General features: G+C 41.5%; 1 protein-coding gene across 1 annotated transcript in view; it reads right to left on the reverse strand.

The window, feature by feature from the left end:
• LOC127971730 (X-linked interleukin-1 receptor accessory protein-like 2) overlaps positions 1-22,639 on the reverse strand; it is a 201,810-nt gene that overhangs the window by 11,252 nt on the left and 167,919 nt on the right. The window contains exons 6-7 of the mRNA XM_052574949.1: positions 16,658-16,732; positions 7,126-7,255 (exon numbers count right to left, since the gene is read on the reverse strand). Coding sequence (XP_052430909.1) covers positions 7,126-7,255; positions 16,658-16,732 — 205 coding nt within the window. The remainder of the gene's footprint in view (positions 1-7,125; positions 7,256-16,657; positions 16,733-22,639) is intronic.

Genomic DNA, 22,639 nt, shown 5'->3' on the forward strand with positions numbered 1-22,639 from the left:
TCTGGTCTGGATACGTACTGGATCCGGGCGACTGCAGTGACCCTCTGATCTGGACACAGACTGGATCTGGTGGCTACGGTGACCTCAGAATAAGAGAGAAACAGACTAATATTAGCGCAGATGCCATTCTTCTAATGATGTAGCAAGTACATTGGGTCGACGACTTCTCCCCCCGGAACCACTTCGCTCCCCTCCGCGACACAGAATGTGATGCTGTGATCATCGGAGACTCCATCGTCCGACATGCCCATGCTACACTAGCCACAGGTGAAGTTCACACTCACCGTTTCCCTGGTGCTCGTGTTCCTAAAGGCCGACGTGAGCCCCTGAGTAGTCGTGCTTCATGCCGGGGTTAACCTGATCGAGATGGTTCGCAGCACGACGCCCACGGCTACGATTATCGTGTCAGGACCACTTCCCATGTATCGATGAGTACACAAAAAGTTGACCTTTTTACTTTAAATTAATGGTTATTGTCATGGTCTAAAGAACAGAAACTGCTCTGTGTTAATAACTGGAATCTTTTCTGGGAGCATCCTAGGCTTTTTTTGCGCTGATGGCCTACACCCCAGCAGAGTGGAGCGGAACCATAGTGCGAACTACGGGGGAGCTAGGGGGAGCTCGGCTCCCCTTAATAAGACATGGGCTCCCCTGAAAACGAGAAATGTGAAATTTTGGGGGGTCTCAAAAAATACTGACAATGTGAATATTTTTAAGTGCAATTTCAGTTTTGTAATGTGATTATGATGGCAAAAATATTATTCATTCATGCATGACGGCGATTAAAACCTAATTAACTTCAATAAAGATTAAAGACGTCACAGCATCAAGGTGTGGGGGTGCTGCGCTGCAAATTCCATGTTAGTATGTCATAGGTTCGTAGAGAAAAATAAACGTTGGAGGCCATTTATCGTGCGCAAAGTCCTTCCATTATGCAGTTATAGCATCATAGCCAGGGCAAAAAGAAAACAAGGTAGTTCAATTAATTTTGGTATTATTAAGAAATTGTGTAGTGATAACGCACGACTGATTCACCTGCTGCAAGCACTGGTAAACCTCAAGCCAAGCCCACTGTGAAAACGCATGAAGCTGAAGAAAAGTAATCTCTGGGATCCTAACCCCTCTTGCTTCGAGTCCTCTCTCGCGTTAAACTGGAACAGCCAGCAGTGGAGAGACTGGAAGAGCCAATATACATGGCTGTGTGTTAAGGATGGAAGCTTGGGGTGTATCACTTTGTAACGCGTTGTGTCAGGAGGGGGAAAAAATATGGATAGCTCACAAAGTTATTAGGCCAGACAGAACTCACGGAGGCGATTGACATTTAACAACGACTCGTTTTATTTCTCCAATCGAACTCGGGCAATTGTCTGTCCCATGTTCCACCGTCCACAGCGTAACCAAAACAAAACAAACAAGATTAAAACAAAATGATTTCCAAACAGAGATTACCCGCATACATGGGCGATTCGAGTCGCGCGTGTATACATTATCATACAGAGTGCATACCGTTTTACAGGGATCGCGCAGCTCTTAAAGGGGCCACATTTTTTTCCACTCGTTACAACTTGTAAGGACGCAAAAAACCTTCTTCTGTCTGAAAAGGTACATGGCACGCACTTGTCTGAGGAGTGGATTAATGATTAATGCTCAGAACCAGTCGTGAAAAATTATATATAAATACAGGGACAGCATTGCACACAAGATGGCCATTGAAGTGGCATTGACTAAGCAAAAGGCGATTCTGGCAAATAAAGTAATTGAGTAATTGAATTCTAAATTTACGGAGGAGAGCGCAACATCATTCAAGGCTGTCTTCCTGACCTATCAATTTGTGTCGATAAAGTATAATAGTGCATATTGTGTCGATAATGTATAATAGTGCATACACTTGTAGCTGTTGTAAGTCCTTATTTGAGGCATGCGCATGTGCACGACCTCTACCCCCCCCCCCCCCCCCCAAAAAAAAAAAATGGGTTCCCCCAAAGGACACGGTATAGTTCGAACACTGAGCGGAACTCCTTTCAGACAACATCTTGTGCTGTTCATTCTATTAAGACTGTGTCTGTTACCTGCCACCAAAGACAGATTTGCAAATAACTTGCCTGATTTATCTTAATTGCTGTGTCTCTATGTGTCCCTATAAATACACATGAACTAGACGAAATGACTGGCAACATGGGCACTATTTTCTCTAATATATTAGAAGATGTTGCCCCCATCAATTTGAAAAAGTTAGAGAAAAAAGTACTGTGCCATGGTATAACAGTAATACTCACTCTCTCAAGAAAGAAACTCATAGTCTTGAGTCGTTATCTTTAGTTCACGTACCAAAACCATTCAAGATGGCGGTTATTAAGCCTCTTATTAAGAAACCACAACTAGATCACAATGAACTGGCCAATTATAAGCCCATTTCAAATCTTGCATTAATGTCTAAAATTTGTAAAAAAAAAGTTTTGTCTGCTCAATTGAGCTCCTTCCTGCAAAAAAAAAAAAAAAAAAAAAAAAAAATCTCTATTAAGAATTTCAGTCAGGTTTCAGGCCCCATCATAGCACAGAAACTGCACTTCTTAAAATTACAAATGACCTGCTTCATGCGTCAGATCAAGGCTGCATCTCATTGCTAATTTTACTTGATCTTGGTGCTGCGTTACATTATTTATTTTTCATCTTAAAAATCTATTTTATACACCATAATTTGTCTTTTCTATAACTTGTGAATATATCGTCTATCGCAGGGGTTCCCAAACTTTTCCATTCCATGACCCACCTAGACAAGTGTAATCTATTTCATGACTCACCAAAATATTTGAGAAAAAAATAAATAAATACAAAAAAAATGGTTGACATTAAGCCTAATCTTACTTAAAAGTTTGATGACAGAAATTAAGTATTTAAGAAAAATAACAATTTTATTTTAAAGTACCATAGATCATGACATACTCATAGATCAATTACAAATCCATACAGGTATTCAAGGATAGGCTCTAAGATGGTTTAGATCCTACCGGTCCAATCGCTACCACTTTTTTTTTTTTTTAAATGGGGAGTCAACTCATTTATCACCAGTAAAATATGGAGTACCACAAGGATCTGTCCTAGGTCCTCTGCTATTTTCATATACATGTTGCCATTAAATATACATATTATTAGAAAATACGGGATTAGTTTCCACTGTTATGCTGATGATACTCAGCTATATACAAACCGGATTCCAAAAAAGTTGTGACACTGTACAAATTGTGAGTAAAAAAGGAATGGAATAATTTTACAAATCTCATAAACTTGTATTTTATTCACAACAGAATATGTATAATATATCAAATGTTGAAAGTGAGACATTTTGAAATGTCATGCCAAATATTGGCTCATTTTGGATTTCATGAGAGCTACACATTCCAAAAAAGTTGGGACCAGTAGTGATAAGAGGCCAGAAAAGTTAAATGTACATATAAGGAACAGCCGGAGGACCAATTTGCAACTTATTAGGTCAATTGGCAACATGATTGGGTATAAAAAGAGCCTCTCAGAGTGGCAGTGTCTCTCAGAAGTCAAGATGGGCAGAGGATCACCAATTCCCCCAATGCTGCAGCGAAAAATAGTGGAGCAATATCAGAAAGAGTTTCTCAGAGATAAATTGAAAGAGTTTGAAGTTATCATCATCTATAGAGCATAATATCATCCAAAGATTCAGAAAATCTGGAACAATCTCTGTGCGTAAGGGTCAAGGCCGGAAAACCATACTGGATGCCTGTGATCTTCGGGCCCTTAGACAGCACTGCATCACATACAGGAATGATACTGTAATGGAAATCAAAACATGGGCTCAGGAATACTTCCAGAAAACATTGTCGGTGAACACAATCCACTGTGCCATTCGCTGTTGCGTCTGTCATACGAATTAAGTTACCCAAGTACCTATTAAGTACCTAACTAGGCTTCTACCACGTTACAACCCATCATGCTCCCTAAGGTCACAAAACGCTGGACTTTTGGTGGTTCCTAGGATAGCAAAGTCCACTAAAGGAGGTAGAGCTTTTTCATATTTGGCTCCCAAACTCTGGAATAGCCTTCCTGATAATGTTCGGGGTTCAGACACACTCTCTCTGTTTAAATCTAGATTAAAAACACATCTCTTTCGCCAAGCATTCAAATAATGTATCTAATAATTTGTGACTGCAGTTGTATCTGATCAAATGCACATTCTTATTCTTTATCTTGGGTTTAACTAAATAATTTTACTTGGTTGGAACAGCAGCTATGCTAATGATGTCTCTATGTGTTTCTCTGTTTCTGCTGGGATCTTCATCCCGTGGTAACTAGGATTTACACAAGCTCCAGTCTGGATCCAGAACACCTGAGAAGAGATGATGCTGACCCTCAGAGGACCTCAGATGATGCTGACCCTGAATCAATAACAGAACTAACAAATATTGCTACAAGTGTGACTGCATCATTTAATAATTGCTGTTAATAATGTTCATCGTCTGGCTGACTACGTCTTGTATTAATTTTTTCGAAAATTTCTGCCATATGCACATAAACTGACAGTCACCAATGATAAGCTACAGTACTACTAAATATTGTAGAAACTTAATTTTCTGTAAAGTTGCTTTGTAATGATTTGCATTGTAAAAAGCGCTATACAAAAAAACTTGAATTTAATTGAACATACTGAACAGACATGTTTCACATTTCAGTCTGAATAAATTCTGATTATTAGGTCTTTGAGGAAAATTGATCTCTTTAGATCTTGATCTCATATTTGGATTCACATAAAAAAATGGAAACGAAGAGCTGAGGCATCCATAAAATATTAGTCCTATTAAAATATTCCTAGGATACATATTGTTTAAAAATCATGATGTGTTATTCTATTCTCAAGTTTCATTTATATAAAATAAAAGCACTGAGAAAGATCAATTCCATATTCTGAAATGTCACCCTTTCAAAACGGACTAAAGTTACAATAAAAACCAGAGACAGGTCTATTATTCTCCAGTGCTTCCTGTCAGTGGTGACATTCAACCAGGCAATTTTCCTGAGTAATTCTTTATTCTTTATACTTTAGATGTGAAACATGAAGAAAGCTCCACTGTGAATACAGATCCAGCATCTCTAAGAGTAATAGAAGAGCATTATCCACCTGAAATGAAGGAGTAATTCATACAGATCAAACAGACATCAAAGGAAGATGAGCATAGATAACGGCTGACAGTGACTCAAACATGAAACACCATCAGAGCAGTTATGTGACAGATCACTGAAGCAATGCTGCATTTGATTACTGATGTTTGCTGGGCTTGGCTGATCTCATCTGTGTCAGAACACATTCTTTTAATATTTCTGGAATAAACCTCTTTAATGCTGCATTTCATTGTTTCAGAATACAATACAACATAAATATTGTGAAATATTATTAGAATTTACTCCATTTCCATCAATTTACACTATTACTCATTACTCAATTTTTTTCAGGATAATTTGATAAATATAAAGTTCAAAAGAAAAATAAGCATCTATTTTATTATTTTTTGTAACGATATAAATATCTTTACTGTCACTTTAAAGCAAGGGTTTTAATATTACTATTATTTTAACAAATGAGCATGTCCTCAGATCAAGTAATTAGCAGGTGGTTTTGGCCATCACAGCAGGACACGTGTAATGTCAAGCTACTCACTGAAATGAATTTTCCAAGAACTTATTTTCTTCTTTCACCTGGACTCTAGATGAGTCCACACTCTTTCACACCTGTAGCTCATCACTGCCTTAATACACTGTGTGTACCTGCTATTTATCACGGTATGGGTGATAATGATCAATGACAAATGTCCCCGCAGGGATAATTATACCAGTAAATCTTGACCTTGTGTGGACATTTTTTTTTATATTTGACAATCTAAAAATGCACAGTTTCCTGTGAGGGTTAGGGTTAGGTGTAGGGTTGGTGTAGGGCGATAGAATATACAGTTTGTACGTGTGTGTGTGTGTGAGTGTGTATGTGTGTATGTGTGCACGCGCTCATCTGTGTGTGTGTGTGTGTGTGTGTGTACATGTGTGTGTGCGTGTGTGTTTAGCAGATGGAATTATGAGTGTGATGGGCTCGTGCTGCTGGAGCTCTGGTTCTTGCTGAGTGTAATGGCGGTCACACTAGGATTAGATGCAGAATTACTTCAGACCATCTGTTTGTGTGGTTTTTGGGAGGGAAAAAGTTCATTCATAACTTAATTTGAAATGAGTAAACTGGAAGTAGTCCAAAGGCTTTTGTTTTTGTCACATAACTTTATCATGGGCATGATTTCCCAGCTGTGCAGCTTCATTAGACACAAAGTGAGTGTACTATACAGTCATCACTCGACAGAATATATGGACAATTACACCTACAGGGGACTAATGACATTGCCTTCTTTGCAGTTATAACAGATTCCACATGAGTTTGGGGCATTTCTGTGGGTCTTTTGCACATTCATCCAGTAGATCATTTGTGAGGTCAGACTCTGACATTGGATGAGAAGACCTGGCTCTCAATCTCTGTTCTGATGGGTTGAGGTCAGAGCCAGTCGAATTCTTCTACTCCAAACTCATCCAGCTTTTACAGAGCTTTCTTTATGTACTCAATGCTGGAAGAGAAACGGTCATCCCCAAACTAATCCCACAAAGTTGGAAGAACAGCATTGTCCAACATGTCTTGAACATATTGTGTTTTTAAGCTCATTGTCCTGCTGAAAGGTAAACCTTCTGCCCAGTCTGAGCTTCTGGATGCTCTGGACAGGGTTTTCATGAGGACTATCTCTACTGCACTGATCTGAAGGTCCTTTAGGTGCACATCACAGTGTCTCACAGGTACTGTACATATTGCATATTGTGACTGTATAGTGTATGGAGTTTTGTATATGATGCTGTACTGCACACAGTAATGTATAGTGTACAGTTGGACACTGTCTAATGCTTGTGTGTGACAGCAGATGAGCACACGTTTTGTCCACTAGAGGTCTCTGTGTGCTCATCATGCTGCTCTTCCTGTAGCCTGTGAGTGTGTGTTATACAACACCGCTCTGTTCTTCAGCTCACGCACGCTCATCTGACCACAGTTTAATGCTCTTAATTCAAGTAATGCAGTACCTGACTTCACTCTCTCGTATATGTCCTTCCAGCTCCTCCACGAACTTATCTCCCTTCATCCAGTAGATGATGGGCCGCGATTCTCCGCTGTAGCCGAAGAAAGCCCGGCAGTCCAGGACCAGACGCATTCCTGTCCAACACAAGCACAACAGACAGCCGTCAGCATTAGACAGAGCAAACCTTCTTCTGCATGGAGATCACAGAGATAATGTTCACTTCATCACTCGTCTAGCCATGACCTGGAGCCTTCACATAACACACACACACAAGCACTGCAAAGTGTGTGTGAAGGGAAACATGCAGGACTAATGCACTGTTGCACTCGAATCAGCACAAGACTTTCCTTTAAAAGCAACCAAAGGTCAAAGAAAGTGGCTGCATCTCTGCTGAGCATCAACAACACAGTAGAGGAACACAGCGAAACTACTGGCTTACAGTCCATTCTCTCTGCATTCATATCTCATAGCTAGATAACAAACTACAACAAAAGAAAAAGCATTAAATCATGTTTAATTATTCTTTCTTAAAGACTTGCCAACCATTCCTAATGAGTGTAGAGTATTAAACCAGTAGTAGAGGAGTATCAGAAGTAAATAGTTCTCACTTTAGATTAGGTCACAAGAAATACACAATTAAAGGCAATTACCTATAGATTTATTAAATATTAATTAGATTTAATATATACTAATTATTGTTATTCTTGTTCTTATCACTGTATATGATCTATCTCTTTGCATTTTTGGAACTATAATTAGTAAATTACAGTGACAGTGAATAAAGCACTCAATATTTGACATGTCATATTCATGTATTAAAAACATAGAGACTACAGTTTATAAGCTATAAATTACTTAGAAAATTAATTTAAAAGTATTTTATTACTATATATTTATTATGCTATCCAAAAATATGTAAAGAAACCAAAATAAAGTTATTGTTTATGTCATCTTTGTAGCTTATTTATGTAGGTTTCATTAGGTTTTCAAATAAAACAAATTATAACATTTTAATAATAATAATAATAATAATGTTTTATTTATATTGTGCCTTTTAAAACCCAAGGACACTTTACATAATGAATGTTTTAATTAAAATGTCAAGTGAAGCATTATTCGCAGTATTATTCTCAAGTATATTATTATTCTCAGAGGCCTAAACATCAGTGACCTGTATCTCACAGAAACACACGTGCTGCTCCTCTCTACACTCACTGCAGGAGTGAATGGGAGACACTGAATACCACTTCTTTATTTACTGCACTGATCCTCTGTTCTCACTCACTGATTATATGCAAATAATGTTTAAAAACCCTTCAGGGCTTTCAGCAGTATTAGCAGCACAGCAGTGAAGAGCTTCCTCTGCCTGCAATTACAGCTCTTAAGAGAGAGAAAGTGGCAGGAGATGCAAATGAACGAGGCCGTGGCCGGACACAATGCTTAGTGCTCACTTCAGGAATCAGACCCAGAGCTGCTGAGGATCGACTTCAGCGCTGAAGAGACTGCAGAGGACTTCCCATGCATGAATACAAGCTTACAGTAGACATCACATTCAACACTGCATCTAAACGAGCTGTGTGCAGTACGTTCTACAATGTTTACATTAGTAGAACCAAATCCTGATCTAATGGTCAGAAGGATCAAAATACTGCACACTGCAAATACTGCAAAAATAGTTCACTGTTCACAGAAAACAGAAAGCAGAAACTAAACAACTTAAAAAATCTTTCAGCCTATAACAGTGATTTATGAGCATGTGTCTAATAGTTACAGAGGAGGTTCTCATACCGCCTCCTCCTCAGCACCAGAGGGAACCGTCCCCTGAATAATAACAAACTCTGACTCCATTACCCATCATCCCTCATACCTGGGACTGATCACTCACATCACACCTGACTACAATCACACCTCATCACTCTCTACACCTGCACCTCATTCAAGGGCTTCTTCAGTGTTGGCTCTTTGTCAACAGGCAACCATTGCTATACCCCACAGATTCCAGCGGCATTGCTTTCTTTGTTCACTGCAGGCTGGAAGAGGAGTGGATTGGGCTACCGCTGTATGGAGGACTGACAGTTCATCCTTCTCCACCTTCAAAGCCATTCTCCAAACTTTCTGCAAAGTGTTCGAACACCCAGATGAGGGGAGAGCCGCGGGTGACCGTTTATTAAAGCTGACTCAAGGAAGGAGGTCGGCAGCTGAGTATGCCCTGTCATTTCACACTCTTGCACCCCAGACTGTGTGGATTGAGGACACATTAAAGCTCTTTTAAACACGTCCACCATGTGAGGTTAGCGCTGAAATGCCTTATCCAGTACAAACTCTACACCAAGGCTGAGAAATGCGAGTTCCATCAAACCAGCACTTCTTTCCTCAAGGAAATTATCAGTCAGGAGGGAGTAGCCGTGGATGAGAAAAAAGACAAAGCAGTGTTGGATTGGCCACACACTCAGACGGTGAAGGAGTTACAACATTTCCTGGGGTTTGCAAACTTCTACAGATTAATTATTAGGAACTTCAGATCAGTCACTGCCCCTCTGACTACCATGACTAAATGACACAAAAACAGACTGAGTTGGTCCCAAGAGTCTCTCCTAGCCTTCGATGAACTAAAGACTCTGTAAACCACTGCCCCGATCCTCCGACATCCAGACCCAGAATGCCCATTCATTCTGGAGGTCGATTAACTCCTGATCATGAAACTAGCATTGGATAAATGGTGGCATTGGCTGGAGGGAACAACTAGTCCATTCACTGTCTTAACCGATCACAAGAACCTGGAATATCTACATTCAGCTAAATGTCTCAATCTCAGACAGGCCAGGTGGGCACTTTTCTTCACAAGATTTTGATTCAAGATTTTGTTTCAAGATTTTGTCACATACAGGCACCTGGCTGCCAGACAATCACCAAGGCTGACACTCTCTTTGCCAGTCTGACAAAAGCGTTCGACTCCCTAATAACGACTCTATCCTTCTTGAGAATCTTCTTATGACACTGGTCCAGAGGCATATCATGACGGAGATCGAACATCTGAACCTCCAGGATCCTACAACAACAACTACTCTCACAAGTTCATGGTACACCCAGTTCAGGTCACCCTGGAATCACTGCCACAGTACTCTTGCTAAAGAATCAAACTGCCACAGTACTCTTGCTAAAGAATCAATACTGGTGGTCCACTAAGCTGGCCGACACCACTAGATTCATCCATGACTGTATCACCTGTCACATACCCAAAACACCCAGACATCTTCCAGCCAGTCTGCTGAATCCTCTGCCTATGCCACTATGACCTTGGTCTCACATCTGCATTGACTTTATCACCGACTTGCCCACTTCCCAAGGTAACACCACCATACTCACAATCACAGATCGATATCTCTATGGTCTACCTGAGGACAACATGTCGTATCGAGGACCCCAAAGTTTGACCTCCAGAGTTTGGTCTGTCATCTTCCAGAAACGTTAAGGTCAGTCTTAAAAATAGGGTTACCACCCTCAATACAACGGGCAAACTGAACGTCAGAATCAGGAGGTGATCCGATTCCACAGGTCATACTGTCAGCAACATCAAGCAGACTGGAGCAGATATTTATTCTGGGCAGTATTCGCACAAAACTCACAAACCAGCGACCGACATGACCCCGTTCAAATGCATTCTGGGTTTTCAACCACCATTGTTTCCCTGGTCTGGTGAACCCACCGACCTACCCTCAGTCACAGACTGGTTGCAACACAGCAGTGAGGTCTGGGATCGAGCTCATACTCACCTACTTCATGCTGTCAGATGACAGGAGCAGCAAGCCAATCAACATTGACGTCTCTGTCCAGAATACACCCCGGGCCAATGGGTATGGCCTTCAACCAAGGATCTCCGCCTCCAGCTACCATATAGAAATCTCAGCCCCAGGTATGTGAGTCCCTTCAAAATTTCTAGACAAATAACTCAAGTGTCATTCCATTTAGAACTGCCCTCTAATTATATCATCTTTCCTATTTTCCATGTTTCAGTCCTGAAACTCGCTGGTGCCCGAGAGGAGAGTTGGAGGGGAGATCCAGTCCACAGACCCCCTGCCTATCCTGGTTGATGGCGAGGAGGCATATCAAGTGCATGAATTGCTGGTTTCCAGACGTCGGGGCGGCACCTTCAGTATTTGGTCGATTGGGAGGGATACGGCCCGGAGGAACGATCCTGTGTAAGCTCTTAGGATATCATTGACCCCACTCTCATGGAAGAGTTTCACAGGTCACATCTGGAGAATCGGCCCCTGTCGACTATGTGAAAGACCCCAGCGTCACCCACTTCCTCACGACAGGAGCTGCTCGCAGGGGTGGGGCTCTGTTACAGAGGATGCTCCTGTACCACCTCCTCCTCACCACCAGAGGGAACCATCCACTGAAAATGAACTAACTCTGATTTGGACTCCATTACCCATCATCCCTCATACCTGGGACTGATCACTCACACCACACCTGACTACAATCACAACTCATCACTCTCCACACCTGCACCTCATTTACATGCCCACATACACATAAGCAGTCATTAAACGCTCAGTCACTGCGAAGTCTTGATTTGCCCCGGCTGTCTTTTCTGAGCATTATTACCTGTGTTTGTTTTCTATTGTATTAACCTTGGACTGTTTCTTGATTCCCTTATTGTTATCTGCCTGCCCCAACTCGGATTGCCTTCTCTGTCTGCTGCCTGCCCTGATCTGTCGTCTGGTTAAGGTTCTGTCCAAGCCTTGTCTCCATTGTTCTGCTTTGCCGGTATCTGACCCTGTATTGTCTGACTATTCTCAATAAAGCTGGATCTAATTGGATCTAATGCATTCTGATGTGTGACCACACTAATAGCTTTTTTTAAGGTGTATGACTATGTTATTCATTTTCAATGTTTGTGTGAAGGTCAGAAAGTCTCCAGATCTACAGAGGCCTTTTATGCTTTAAGATAAACTGATCTACTGAAAACAAAGAGACAGAATTAATAGCAGTGAATAGTGTGGTATTTGATCTGACACAGTGTGGTTCTTAAGAACATGTCAGACTATAATCCAGTTCTGAAAAAGTTGTTAATGTTATTGATTTGAAAATTTTCTCTGAGCTCATCTCATACACTGTATCACTTTATTATGTCTCCGTTTGTAACATTTTGGGCCTGAGTGCACAAGAACAACAACATTAACCACAAATATGAACAAACACAATGTGCATTGTCTCACTTTATTCAATAATAAGTGAAGTGCATGTTTGTTTGAATGGTGTCAGTTTGAAGTGAGTGTATCTGTTTGACATAAGTGCCTGACTGATGGCAAACAGGAGCAGTGCTTGAGAAACTTGCTTTTAAAATTTTATTTTGCCCCCTCTCCCAGGGGGCATCCGTCTAGCACCTCCACTGCCAAAGGAAACCCAAGGGGTCAATCAAATATTTGTATTGAATTGTTTGAGGGATATGTGTTTAAAGGAATACTTCATCCAACAATGAAAGTCATCAGCTGGTGTGCCTATGACAGCCAGCGGAGGGCACTCTTCCCAGGATCTTCAGTTCCCTTCACCCTTGCACAGATTATCATGCTTCACTGCCTTCAGCTGTTTGTCATTTTTAGCTTATCCTGATATATACCATGTTCACTGAGCATTGCACTGTGTTTTTGTCACTCTGTCTTCTGTGTGTGTTTTTTGCTGGTGTTATCTTCTGGGTGACCTTGTTCTTGTGCTTTTTTTCTTTTGCCCTGTTTTTGGATCTTTGTCTGGATTACTAATTAAAGCTACACTTGGAAATTATATGTAGTCCCAGAGTGTTCGGTGACATCCACAGGTCATCCAAGACCAGCGTGAGTTTGGTTCTTCATCAGATTTGGAGAAATGTGGCATTTCATCAGTTTCATCAATTAATGGATGCTGTCAGAATGAGAGTCCAGTCTTATTTTTGATTATAAACTCATATTTTAGCTGAAAGTAACAGTTAAAAAATGTTTTAATGCTGGATTTGTTTAATCTTTTGTCTTCTCCAGATGTTAACTGATGGACTGGAGTGGTGTGGATTATTGTGATATTTTATCAGCTGTTTGGACTCGCATTCTGACGGCACCCATTCACTGCTGAGCATCCTTTGATGAGACACTGATGCAATGCTACATTTCTACAAACCTGAGGAAGAAACAAGCTCATCCTAATCTTGGATGATGGACTGAGAGTGAGTGCATTCTCATGTTCAGGTGAAATACTCCTTTAATTCTGTACACATGCTGGCATGAATCATATCTGGAATCATATCTAGGAGGGACTGCAAGTAAAGAGCAGAGCAGAATCAACACCCTAGCAAACAACCAGAATAACCTACAGCAGCAACAAAACACATTTACTTAGCTATCTAAATGGGGATATTCCATAGCGATGGAAAATATGATTAAGTAGATGCACGCTCACACACACACACACACACACACGCACACACAGCCTCTGAACACTTAAGCAATACCCTGACAGCACCAGAAACACTCCAGCATTGTGCCGCTGCGTTCAGCACTTACATTATCCACGGAAAAGCCAACAATTGCTTTGTGTTATTTGGTTTGGTTTGGAAATGGCAAAGTTCACCTCCAGGCTCTCAGAAGTTGTGAGCATGTGGTCAGGTGTATGGAGTCGGTCAGTCCATCTGTGCTGTGAGGACAGGTGATGTGGGGCTCTGGACGGCTGCTGTGACCCGAGGTGAGCATCACTGTCATGAGCAGGTGGCAGAATGTGAGAGGAGAGAGACACTGCTCAAAGAACAGGCCTGGACCTCCTGAACTGACTTACAGCAATCAACAGGCCACACGTGACTCGTTTTTTCATCTGATTTTGGGTCAAATCTTTGACGTGGCAGTCGGATCAAACAGTGATCAGATTGGCAGAATGATTGGTTACAGTTCATCAGCTGCAGTCATTACTCCAGGTCTTCTCTACTCAAACTCAGGTCATCTCTTGCGTGCTCTGGCTCTGTGAAGCAGATGCTTCCCTACTCCTGTAAATGTCACTAGGACAGAATATGTACATATAATTTCATTGTGTAACAGACACTTCTGACCGATGCTTTAATTGCACCGCCAGCAAATGGACTTCTTGTGGAGCGCCTGCAGATCTCTAGAGCTAAAAGATTGTCTGGCATCAGTTCACTAACTGAGAAATAGTTGACATTTCAAGGACTCAAAGTCCATTTCCTGAGCTGTCAGCGCATGTAGTAATGCCTTATAATTTAGCGGGAGCTGACAGATTAAATATGAGAAAATCTCCAGCTATTTTGCTCCTGACAACAGCCCGAGGTCGGACGAGGAGCGTCACAAACGCATCCAGACAGGAGTAAACACTTTGAAAAGAAAGAGGGGGAGTTTGACAGGAACAGAGATGTGTGTGTGTGTGTGTGTTATAAATGTGCTGGACTAATTGTGTTAGAGGAGTACAGTAACACGTTGCAGAGCTCCAATCAGCAGTTAGTGTTAAACCGCACACTTTTATTTGATAGTCCACTTTAGACATTCTGCTAACTCTAAGTAACTTTACAACTACATGTCAGCTAATTCTCATTCATTTGCAGCTACATGTTTACTAACTCTCAGAGTAGACTGTTAGGCTGGGTTTAGTAGAATAAGATGACATATACTCCCAAAGTTTCTGGTAGTATGTAGTCTGCCTCAGATCTATTATAAAGCAGCACAGTGCTGGACTCACGGGTCATATTTATTCAACAGGGCAAATAAATCATTAGTTAATCCTGACAGTAGTATTTACTGCCAAAGAGCGTTGCGTTGTGTGTAAATCTGACCCGTAATGCCTTAAAACACCATCTAGACAGCTCACTGTGATCTGGAGCTGAAAACTTGTGAATATTTAGCCATTGTTTATCAGATATAGCTCTTTTACAAGGGAAGCTTACACTGTTTCAGTGTGTGTCTGCATTTTGTTGTGTTTTGCACAACTGAGGGAAAAAAGGCAAGAAATATTGGGTTCTGCTGCGCTAGTAGCTTGTTACTGATACAACTCTGACGTGAATGAGTTCAAAGAGATGGGTTCATTAAACATTAACTGAAACTCATTCAAGAGCTATTTATCAGATGAATGCAAATGTAATGTTGGCAATATTTTCTTTCCTTCCAAACTGCTTGGTTTGCTGCTTCTGTTGGCCCAGCAGAGATCTCACCGGAACATGGAAAATATTACTTTCAATCATTAAAATTAATCAAATGCATTTTACAGCACCAGAGACTATTTCCACTTCCATAATTACATTCCCACATTCGCAGCGTCCTCTCCTAATTGTCCATTTGCTAAGCACTGCTCAACATGTAGGGCAAGTAAACCAGCAGCAGCAGCTGGGTGTTAATGACAGATGTTTACATGCTGCTGACCCAAGTACAGCACATTCACCCCTTTCTCACAGTCGTGGCTCTCTATATATACGGTATATATTTCCATCAGAGGGTAGGATGGTAAAACCACCCCAGAAATGATGTCTTGAAAGCAGTGAAGACGCTTTCATCCCTCCTTCACCAGCTCCTAACTGAATCAGAGGAGAAAACTGTGGTTTATTTGATTACGGCTGACATCAGACTTCTGATGAAGGGCATGTGTGCTAATAGCAGGATGTCAGATTATTGGTTTATTACACTACGAGGCCGTTGAAAGCTTGAATCTGATTGGCTGATGAACATTCTGAGGTGTGCAATTATTTTCTGTGAAACACATGGAGATAGTAGTTCCAGGCATCTCTCTTGACCGCGTTACAGTTCATATCACTTCTCATAGTTTACTGTGATAACGGTCACACAGTTTGCACAGAAAAGTGTCAGTTAGTGTATATAGTGTAGCATCTTAAAGACTACACATGACATTTCTCACTAGCGATGTAATAACAGCACTGTTTAGAGATGTTAGACCAATTCACACAAGCTCTCTCTCTCTCTCTCTCTCTCTCTCTCTCTCTCTTCCTTTCCCTCTCTCTGTGTGTCTCTTTCGCTCTTTTTCTAATAACTTTATTAATAACTTCATTATAATCAACGGCCCAAGCCTCCAATGCCAGCTCTTAAATTAAGTTGTGGAACTAGCAAAAGAGGCACTGGATGAGATGCAGAAGAAATCCTACTCACAATAGCAATTTAAGTACAAAAACTGGATGAATCCCTTTAAATATATCTTCTGATCGATGTCTTGAGGTTTGGGACCCGTGGTATAAGTGGAATAATTTACTAATATTGCACACCACCTCGGGTTTGCATTATTTTTCTAATAATTCAATGCCCGGAGACAATTATTCCTTCCTTAAACACATATATCTGCTATAAGTTCAGGAGCACACTAGCATAAAGCTGCCAGAGATGGACGACATGCTTCAAAACCCTCATGTTGATTTCATGCACTCTTTCACTCCAGGACATGAGCATGTTAGCATTTTTATTCTGCCAAGTTCATCACGCACGACTGCAGCAGAACACTTCTGTGAAAGACAAGGGCACGTGTTGTGTGTGTGTGTGTGTGTGTGTGAGCGTGGGACTCACCGAGCTGGACGTCTATGACACTGGCCTGTCTCTCTGATGGGAACAGCACTTTCGGTGGTCTGGTCGTAAGAAGAGCTGCAAACAATAAACACACATTAGCAATACTGCACTGAATGAAACATTCATCTCAAAACTGCTTCATCTTTGCTGTCTGGCCATTTAAAAGACATTCATACAGATACTTTTTTCCAAAGCAATTTTCCATCTTATTTACATCATACAGGTAAAGTTTATAATTGTTCCTTCCCAGTTTAGGCCCCAGTGTCCATCTCTACCTTCTCTAGTGTGATTCTCTCAGCATGTGTCCGTGTGCAGCTAACACAGCTACTAAACAGGGTCCGTACTGTGAATGTGACGTCTCCAAGACTTCTTCTGTTCTGTGATGTACATCTGAGTGTAACAACAGTTAAAACACATGGGACTAGGTTCTGTGCTGTTGTTGATTCTATCTGTTAACAAACCATTAAATACAACTTTTGCCTTAACAAACTGCTTACTCGCTGCTTATTAATCGTTAGTGAGGTAGCTGTTAAGTTTATGTACTGGGCAGGATTAGGGAAGTTAAATATGCTCATGCAGACTATGTGCTTTATAAACACTAATAAACAGCCAAATATGTTATTAATACACAGTAAGTTAATAGTGAGAATTAGTCCCTATCCTAAAGTGTTTACTTGCTGTTTGCTGACAAACACAGAGGCGTTCTGTCAGTGATGCAGATATCCAGAGCTGATGGAGCTCACACACTCCTCTGACTGAAGAAATGAGTGCTCTCAGACGGGCAGAAGTGTGTGTGTGTGTGTGTGTGTGTGTGTGTGAAAGAGTCTAATGCAAAACGAAACAGAAACACATTACATTCTTCAAAGATTCGATGAACAAAACTACTCATTGTATAAGAAAGTATGTAGTGTTATCAGATAACTGTCAATAATGCTTAAAGATGATGATGAACCTGATGTCTCTAGTTTCTTCTCCTCTCTCTGCATTCGTACAGTGTCTCTGGAGCAATGTAATTAATAACAATGATGCAGAATCCACTGCACTATTTCTTTTGCTGACTCTGAATGTTTCATGGCTAAAATACTTTTATGAACAAATAAACAGGGTTGGGAGAATTAAGTCCTCGTGATTGTTGGAGAGTAACTGGCTCTGCTGGGTAGAATAAATATTTAGCCCAGATCTCAGCAGCAAGCTGCCATCTTTTCTCCTGTTCCAGCTGTAGGTAAAACCAGTCTAACTGAATGTCTTGTTCTAGATATAAAGCAGCTAACCTGACCTCAGGGGTGACACGAGAGCGGCGGACGGGTAAGAGCAGAGTCTCTATGAGTACAGCACTCTACGAGACACTAACAGACAAGTGACCGTACTAAAGCACACTAAAGAGAAATCCTTCGTTAAGTATTTTCAGAGTCAGAATCAATGGAGTGTCCTGTCCGAGGTGTTTGATAAGTACACCATTTAACCTGATTACATCATAGCATTAAATACACTGCGCCCAAAATCCATATCCAGCAACACTTCATGACAGGGATCACATACTCACTATTGACTAAGAGTTTTTCCCTCAGTAAACTCCTAATCTGCTGCTTATTAATATTTAACAAGGTAGTTGTTAAGTGTAGGTGTATTGGCATTGGTTAAGGGATATAGAATATGATCATGCAGAATAAGGCATTAATATGTGCCTAAGGAGTAATAATAAACCGCCAGTTGTCATGGAATGGTAGTCTCAAACAGTAGCCCAACGAAGGAGAACATTCAGGAGGTTACTTCAGATATAAAACAAGGTCTCAGGACTCTCAGCTTTCAGCAGATCACTAATAAATACCGTATTGTGGCTCTTTAATGACAGATTACTGTATTGACTCAGTTAAAGTGGCATGTGAACCAATCTTCTCTTCATATTTACTTGAAGCGTCAAATGAACATGAATAAACATCAGAATGTATTTCAACCGGCAAACTGAACATGTTTGGATTACATTTATAATGTATTTTTTAAAATTCAAAATACATTATAAAGTGTAATTATCTATAAAGGGAGAAAACAGAGGCAGATTCTGCAGCAACAGCACCTTTTACTCACACGATGATTCAATGTTAATATTCTAATGTTCTATATTCAAAGACTGATTATGAAATCATTAATTACATTATAAAATACACTTCATGGGCTTAATCTTAATTTATTTACCAATGCTGTGCTGCTTATGTGAGTTTTGCTGGTTTGGTTTGGATTTGCTGAAGTGAGTGTTGAGTTTGCTTCACCGTACAAATCTCTTCTTATAGCTCGTGTTGCACTGAATTTGCATTTCTTTTTCCACTTCATGCATATTTGTTACTTTCAGTGTGAATAGATCATTCATGTGCAGACTGCATCTCACTGTACTTTCTGTTTAAATAGTTCATACTAAACAAAGAGTGAGAAGGAAGATGGATTCCACTCGAAGCGAAAGCAAACCCAGTTTGAAGAGGTGTTAGTGTTTGCTTTGGTAATGTGCCGACATTTAATGCTGCTTAACTACAGGAATATGTTAATCAGTCGTCCTCAGGCAGAGCTTAAAAGAGAGTTTAAAGATCTATAAGTCTTTGCCTGCAGTTTGAAAAAGAGAGAAAAACATCTTCTCTCTACTGATAGTAGTTATATTCATACACAAGACTAACTATTGATCTGTGCTTCAGGTCTGCAGGAAGTGCATGGAGGATCTAGAAAAGATGTCCGAGCAGTGACAGTGGATCTGTGTCTCTCATTCTCAAACGAGCCCCAGCTGTCCTCAGGGTCCAGATCCATCCTGACACCTGACCCAGCGCATCTGGACCCATCACTTTCCCTCCGCACGCGAGGACATCGTGTCCCTTCACACTTTCATCACTTCTCCTTCAGTATAACTCTTCCACTCGGACCAACTTTACATTTCCACGCTTTCCGTGACACAGACATCATGAAAACACCTACCAGTAGTGAGATTAATTGATTTATATTGCTGTACAAATAAACAGCTTCATGAATCCAACATTAAAGCAACTGCTAATAATAACATACAGGACACATTTTCTTAATGTATATTAAGTGGATGACTTCTCATTATGAAGTTATTGCCCTTCACATGATCCATTAAACACTTTATGCATAATTTTTTTTTTTTACATGGATTTCAGTACAGAACAGAAGTGTGTGGAAATGAGGCCAATCGAGAGTCACATCACCGCACTAATCCAGTGATTGTAGTGTGGAGTTAGTGAGGCGGACATGAAAACAAAGCAGTGCTGGTGAAGATCCACAGTTTCTCAGAAGTTGTGTTGCTTTTCTCCGCTTTGCCTTGGGGGGAGCGTCTCTCACCCACTCTGCACCCTTCTGCTGCCCTTCACAGGCTCTCTCTCTCTCTCTCTCTCTCTCTCTCTCTCTCTCTCTCTCTCTCTCTCTCTCTCTCTCTGTCTGCTATATCCTTCTGAAGCTAAGATGGCAATACCTGAGTCATTACTAGCTTACCATGATCTTCACTTCAGAATACTGCTCTGGATCAAAAGTGATTCCTTCAGAAGGATGTAGTAACACTGGAGTCATTCATTCTTACAATAGCTAATGAAATCCTAATCCTAAAGCAGAGAATCTTCCAACCATTCATAGTAGTTTGAGATATTTAAAATAAAACTGAGGTAGAACTCATACTGTTCTAAATAAATAAATCACTGCATAGTTCCCTTTCAAGGGAACTTCGAACTGCGTCCTCTAGCGGTCGCTGTGGGGAACACCTAATCGTGACCCATGTCTGAAGCATACATTGAAAAAACAAAAGTGTGTTTGCCGGTGACAGCCCCTGACTCTCTCTTCTTCGTCTTCACTGACTATTCTATTTGAAACGTGCATCTGAAAGAACTGGTAAGATCGATCTTTCCCTGTCTATCATGGCGACTAGAAAAGTGTTTAGACAGTGCGTGCATCTGTGTCAGAGATATTTGACACCCGATGACACACAGAATCTTTACATCATTTGTTTGGGTGAAGAGCACGCATTAAATGTCTTTGAGGGGCAATCTGCATGCATTGCAAGTGTTTTTCAATGAAAAAGCTCCGCTCTTGTTTTTCTCTCTTTTTTTTGTGACATTTGCCAAGTATGGTAACCCATACTCGGATTGGGTGCTCTGGATTTAACCCATCCAAGCACACACACAGCACTGAGAAGTGATCAAACCATGAACACACCCGGAGCAGAAGGCAGCTACATATATCCAGCGCCGGGGAGCAACTGGGGATTCAGTCCCTTGCTCAAGGGAACTTCAGCCATGGGTATTGAGGGTGGAAGCTAGCGCTGTTCATTCACTCCCCCTCACCTACAACTCCTGCCTCAGGATGACGAAGAAGCTGAGGCTGAGCCTTCTCAATTCTCCTGCCCTGCGTATGTAGAGCTGTTGGAGGTTACGGATCGTGCCATGGCAAAGTTGGACTTGCCATGGAAGCGCGCCAGCAAGGTGACGCTGTGAGGTCACCTCGACGAGCGTTATCTTTCTCATCATAGCCCTCCAGCTCAGGTGAGCCTTCTATTTCTGCCTGAGTTCCATGCAGAGATTGAAAAGGAATGGAAGAGGTCAATTTCCTCTCGCATTCTTCAGCATAAGAGTTATACCAATATCGAGGAGATGAGCGAAAGCGGCTATGAGAGGATGACCCCTGTAGAAGAACTATCTTTCTGTGGGGGAGACATCTTCTCTTAATCTCCCCCCTTGCCATCTAAACCCCTTCAAGATACATCTTACTTAAAAGTCAAGGCATGCACAGCAGCAGGTCAGACTGAGGCTTCATTGCACATGGCAGTGCTTCAAGCATATCAGGCTGATCTGCTAAAAAACCTGGATAAAGGCGAGGGCCTTTCTCCTGATCAAGTAGCTGAGTTGAGCCGCACTACCCCTCTCTCCATGCTACCAAGCAGGCCACCTCTGCCATGGGCAGGTCTATGGCTGCCATGATGATAATGGAGAGACATCTGTGGGTGAACCTGGCAGACATTGGGAAGAAAGAAAAGGCTTTCTTCTCGATGCTCAGGTTTCGCCTTCAAAACTTTTTGCTACCTCCGTTGAGACTGTAGTCGAAAAGTTCAGGGAGGCAAAGGCTTGCTCAGCTGCCTTCCAATCCTTCATTCCACGACGGCCCAGTTCTGAGCCCGAACATCCTAGGGGTCCTGGTCCGTCTCGATCTGAGGATCAGAGACGGGCACAGAAGGCTAGTGTCGTGACTCACGCTCCTCCCCCACCTGTGTGCAGGGGTAAAAGGAATTGTGGGTCACGGGGAGGAAGGAAAGACCTAAGGGATGTGATCCAGATGAGGCATCAGCATTCTTGTGTGAATCAGAGTGATACTTAAGTATCTACTCGTTCACTTTGGGGTTTTTTACATCTGTCCTTATCCTCCCCTTCCTAATCCCCCTGTAACCACCAGCTCTCCATCTGACCGAGGTTAGGTGGGAACTTCTTGCATGACAGTCTCCTATGCGGGACCTATGATTTTTGGTTGGATCTATGTTCATAATAACCACTTTACTGATGGTCTGTACTAAAGGGAGTCATCACATGAGTGGGGCTCCAGCACAGGAACCAGCGTGGGTCAGTACGATCCATTCTGTATATAATTATATATGTATGAAATTGCTGGTGGTTATGTGTGTACTAATACATTTCTTTGCAGTGCTCAATTACAGTGTTGACTAAACACTCGTCGGTATTATGTCCAGCCAGTATGATAGCCCTGATTCTGGCTTTATGTTTCCGGTATCAGGCAGCCAGGTCACAGGTTTCTGCAGGAGCCTCCTTGATCATCAGGCCTGGCACGGCACTGCAAGGAATTTCAAGGATGTCCTGCCAGGTCACCCTGAGTGGCTTCCTGGTTGCTTGGATATCCCTTGTTGCTGACGCATCAAGTGGGAAGTGGAGGTGGCAATGTTCTTGTTTATGCTGCCTCTGGTGATGCTCCCCTCGCCAGAGGTTTATA

This window comes from Carassius gibelio, chromosome B14 (genome assembly GCF_023724105.1).
Source record: "Carassius gibelio isolate Cgi1373 ecotype wild population from Czech Republic chromosome B14, carGib1.2-hapl.c, whole genome shotgun sequence".
Lineage (NCBI taxonomy): Eukaryota > Metazoa > Chordata > Actinopteri > Cypriniformes > Cyprinidae > Carassius > Carassius gibelio.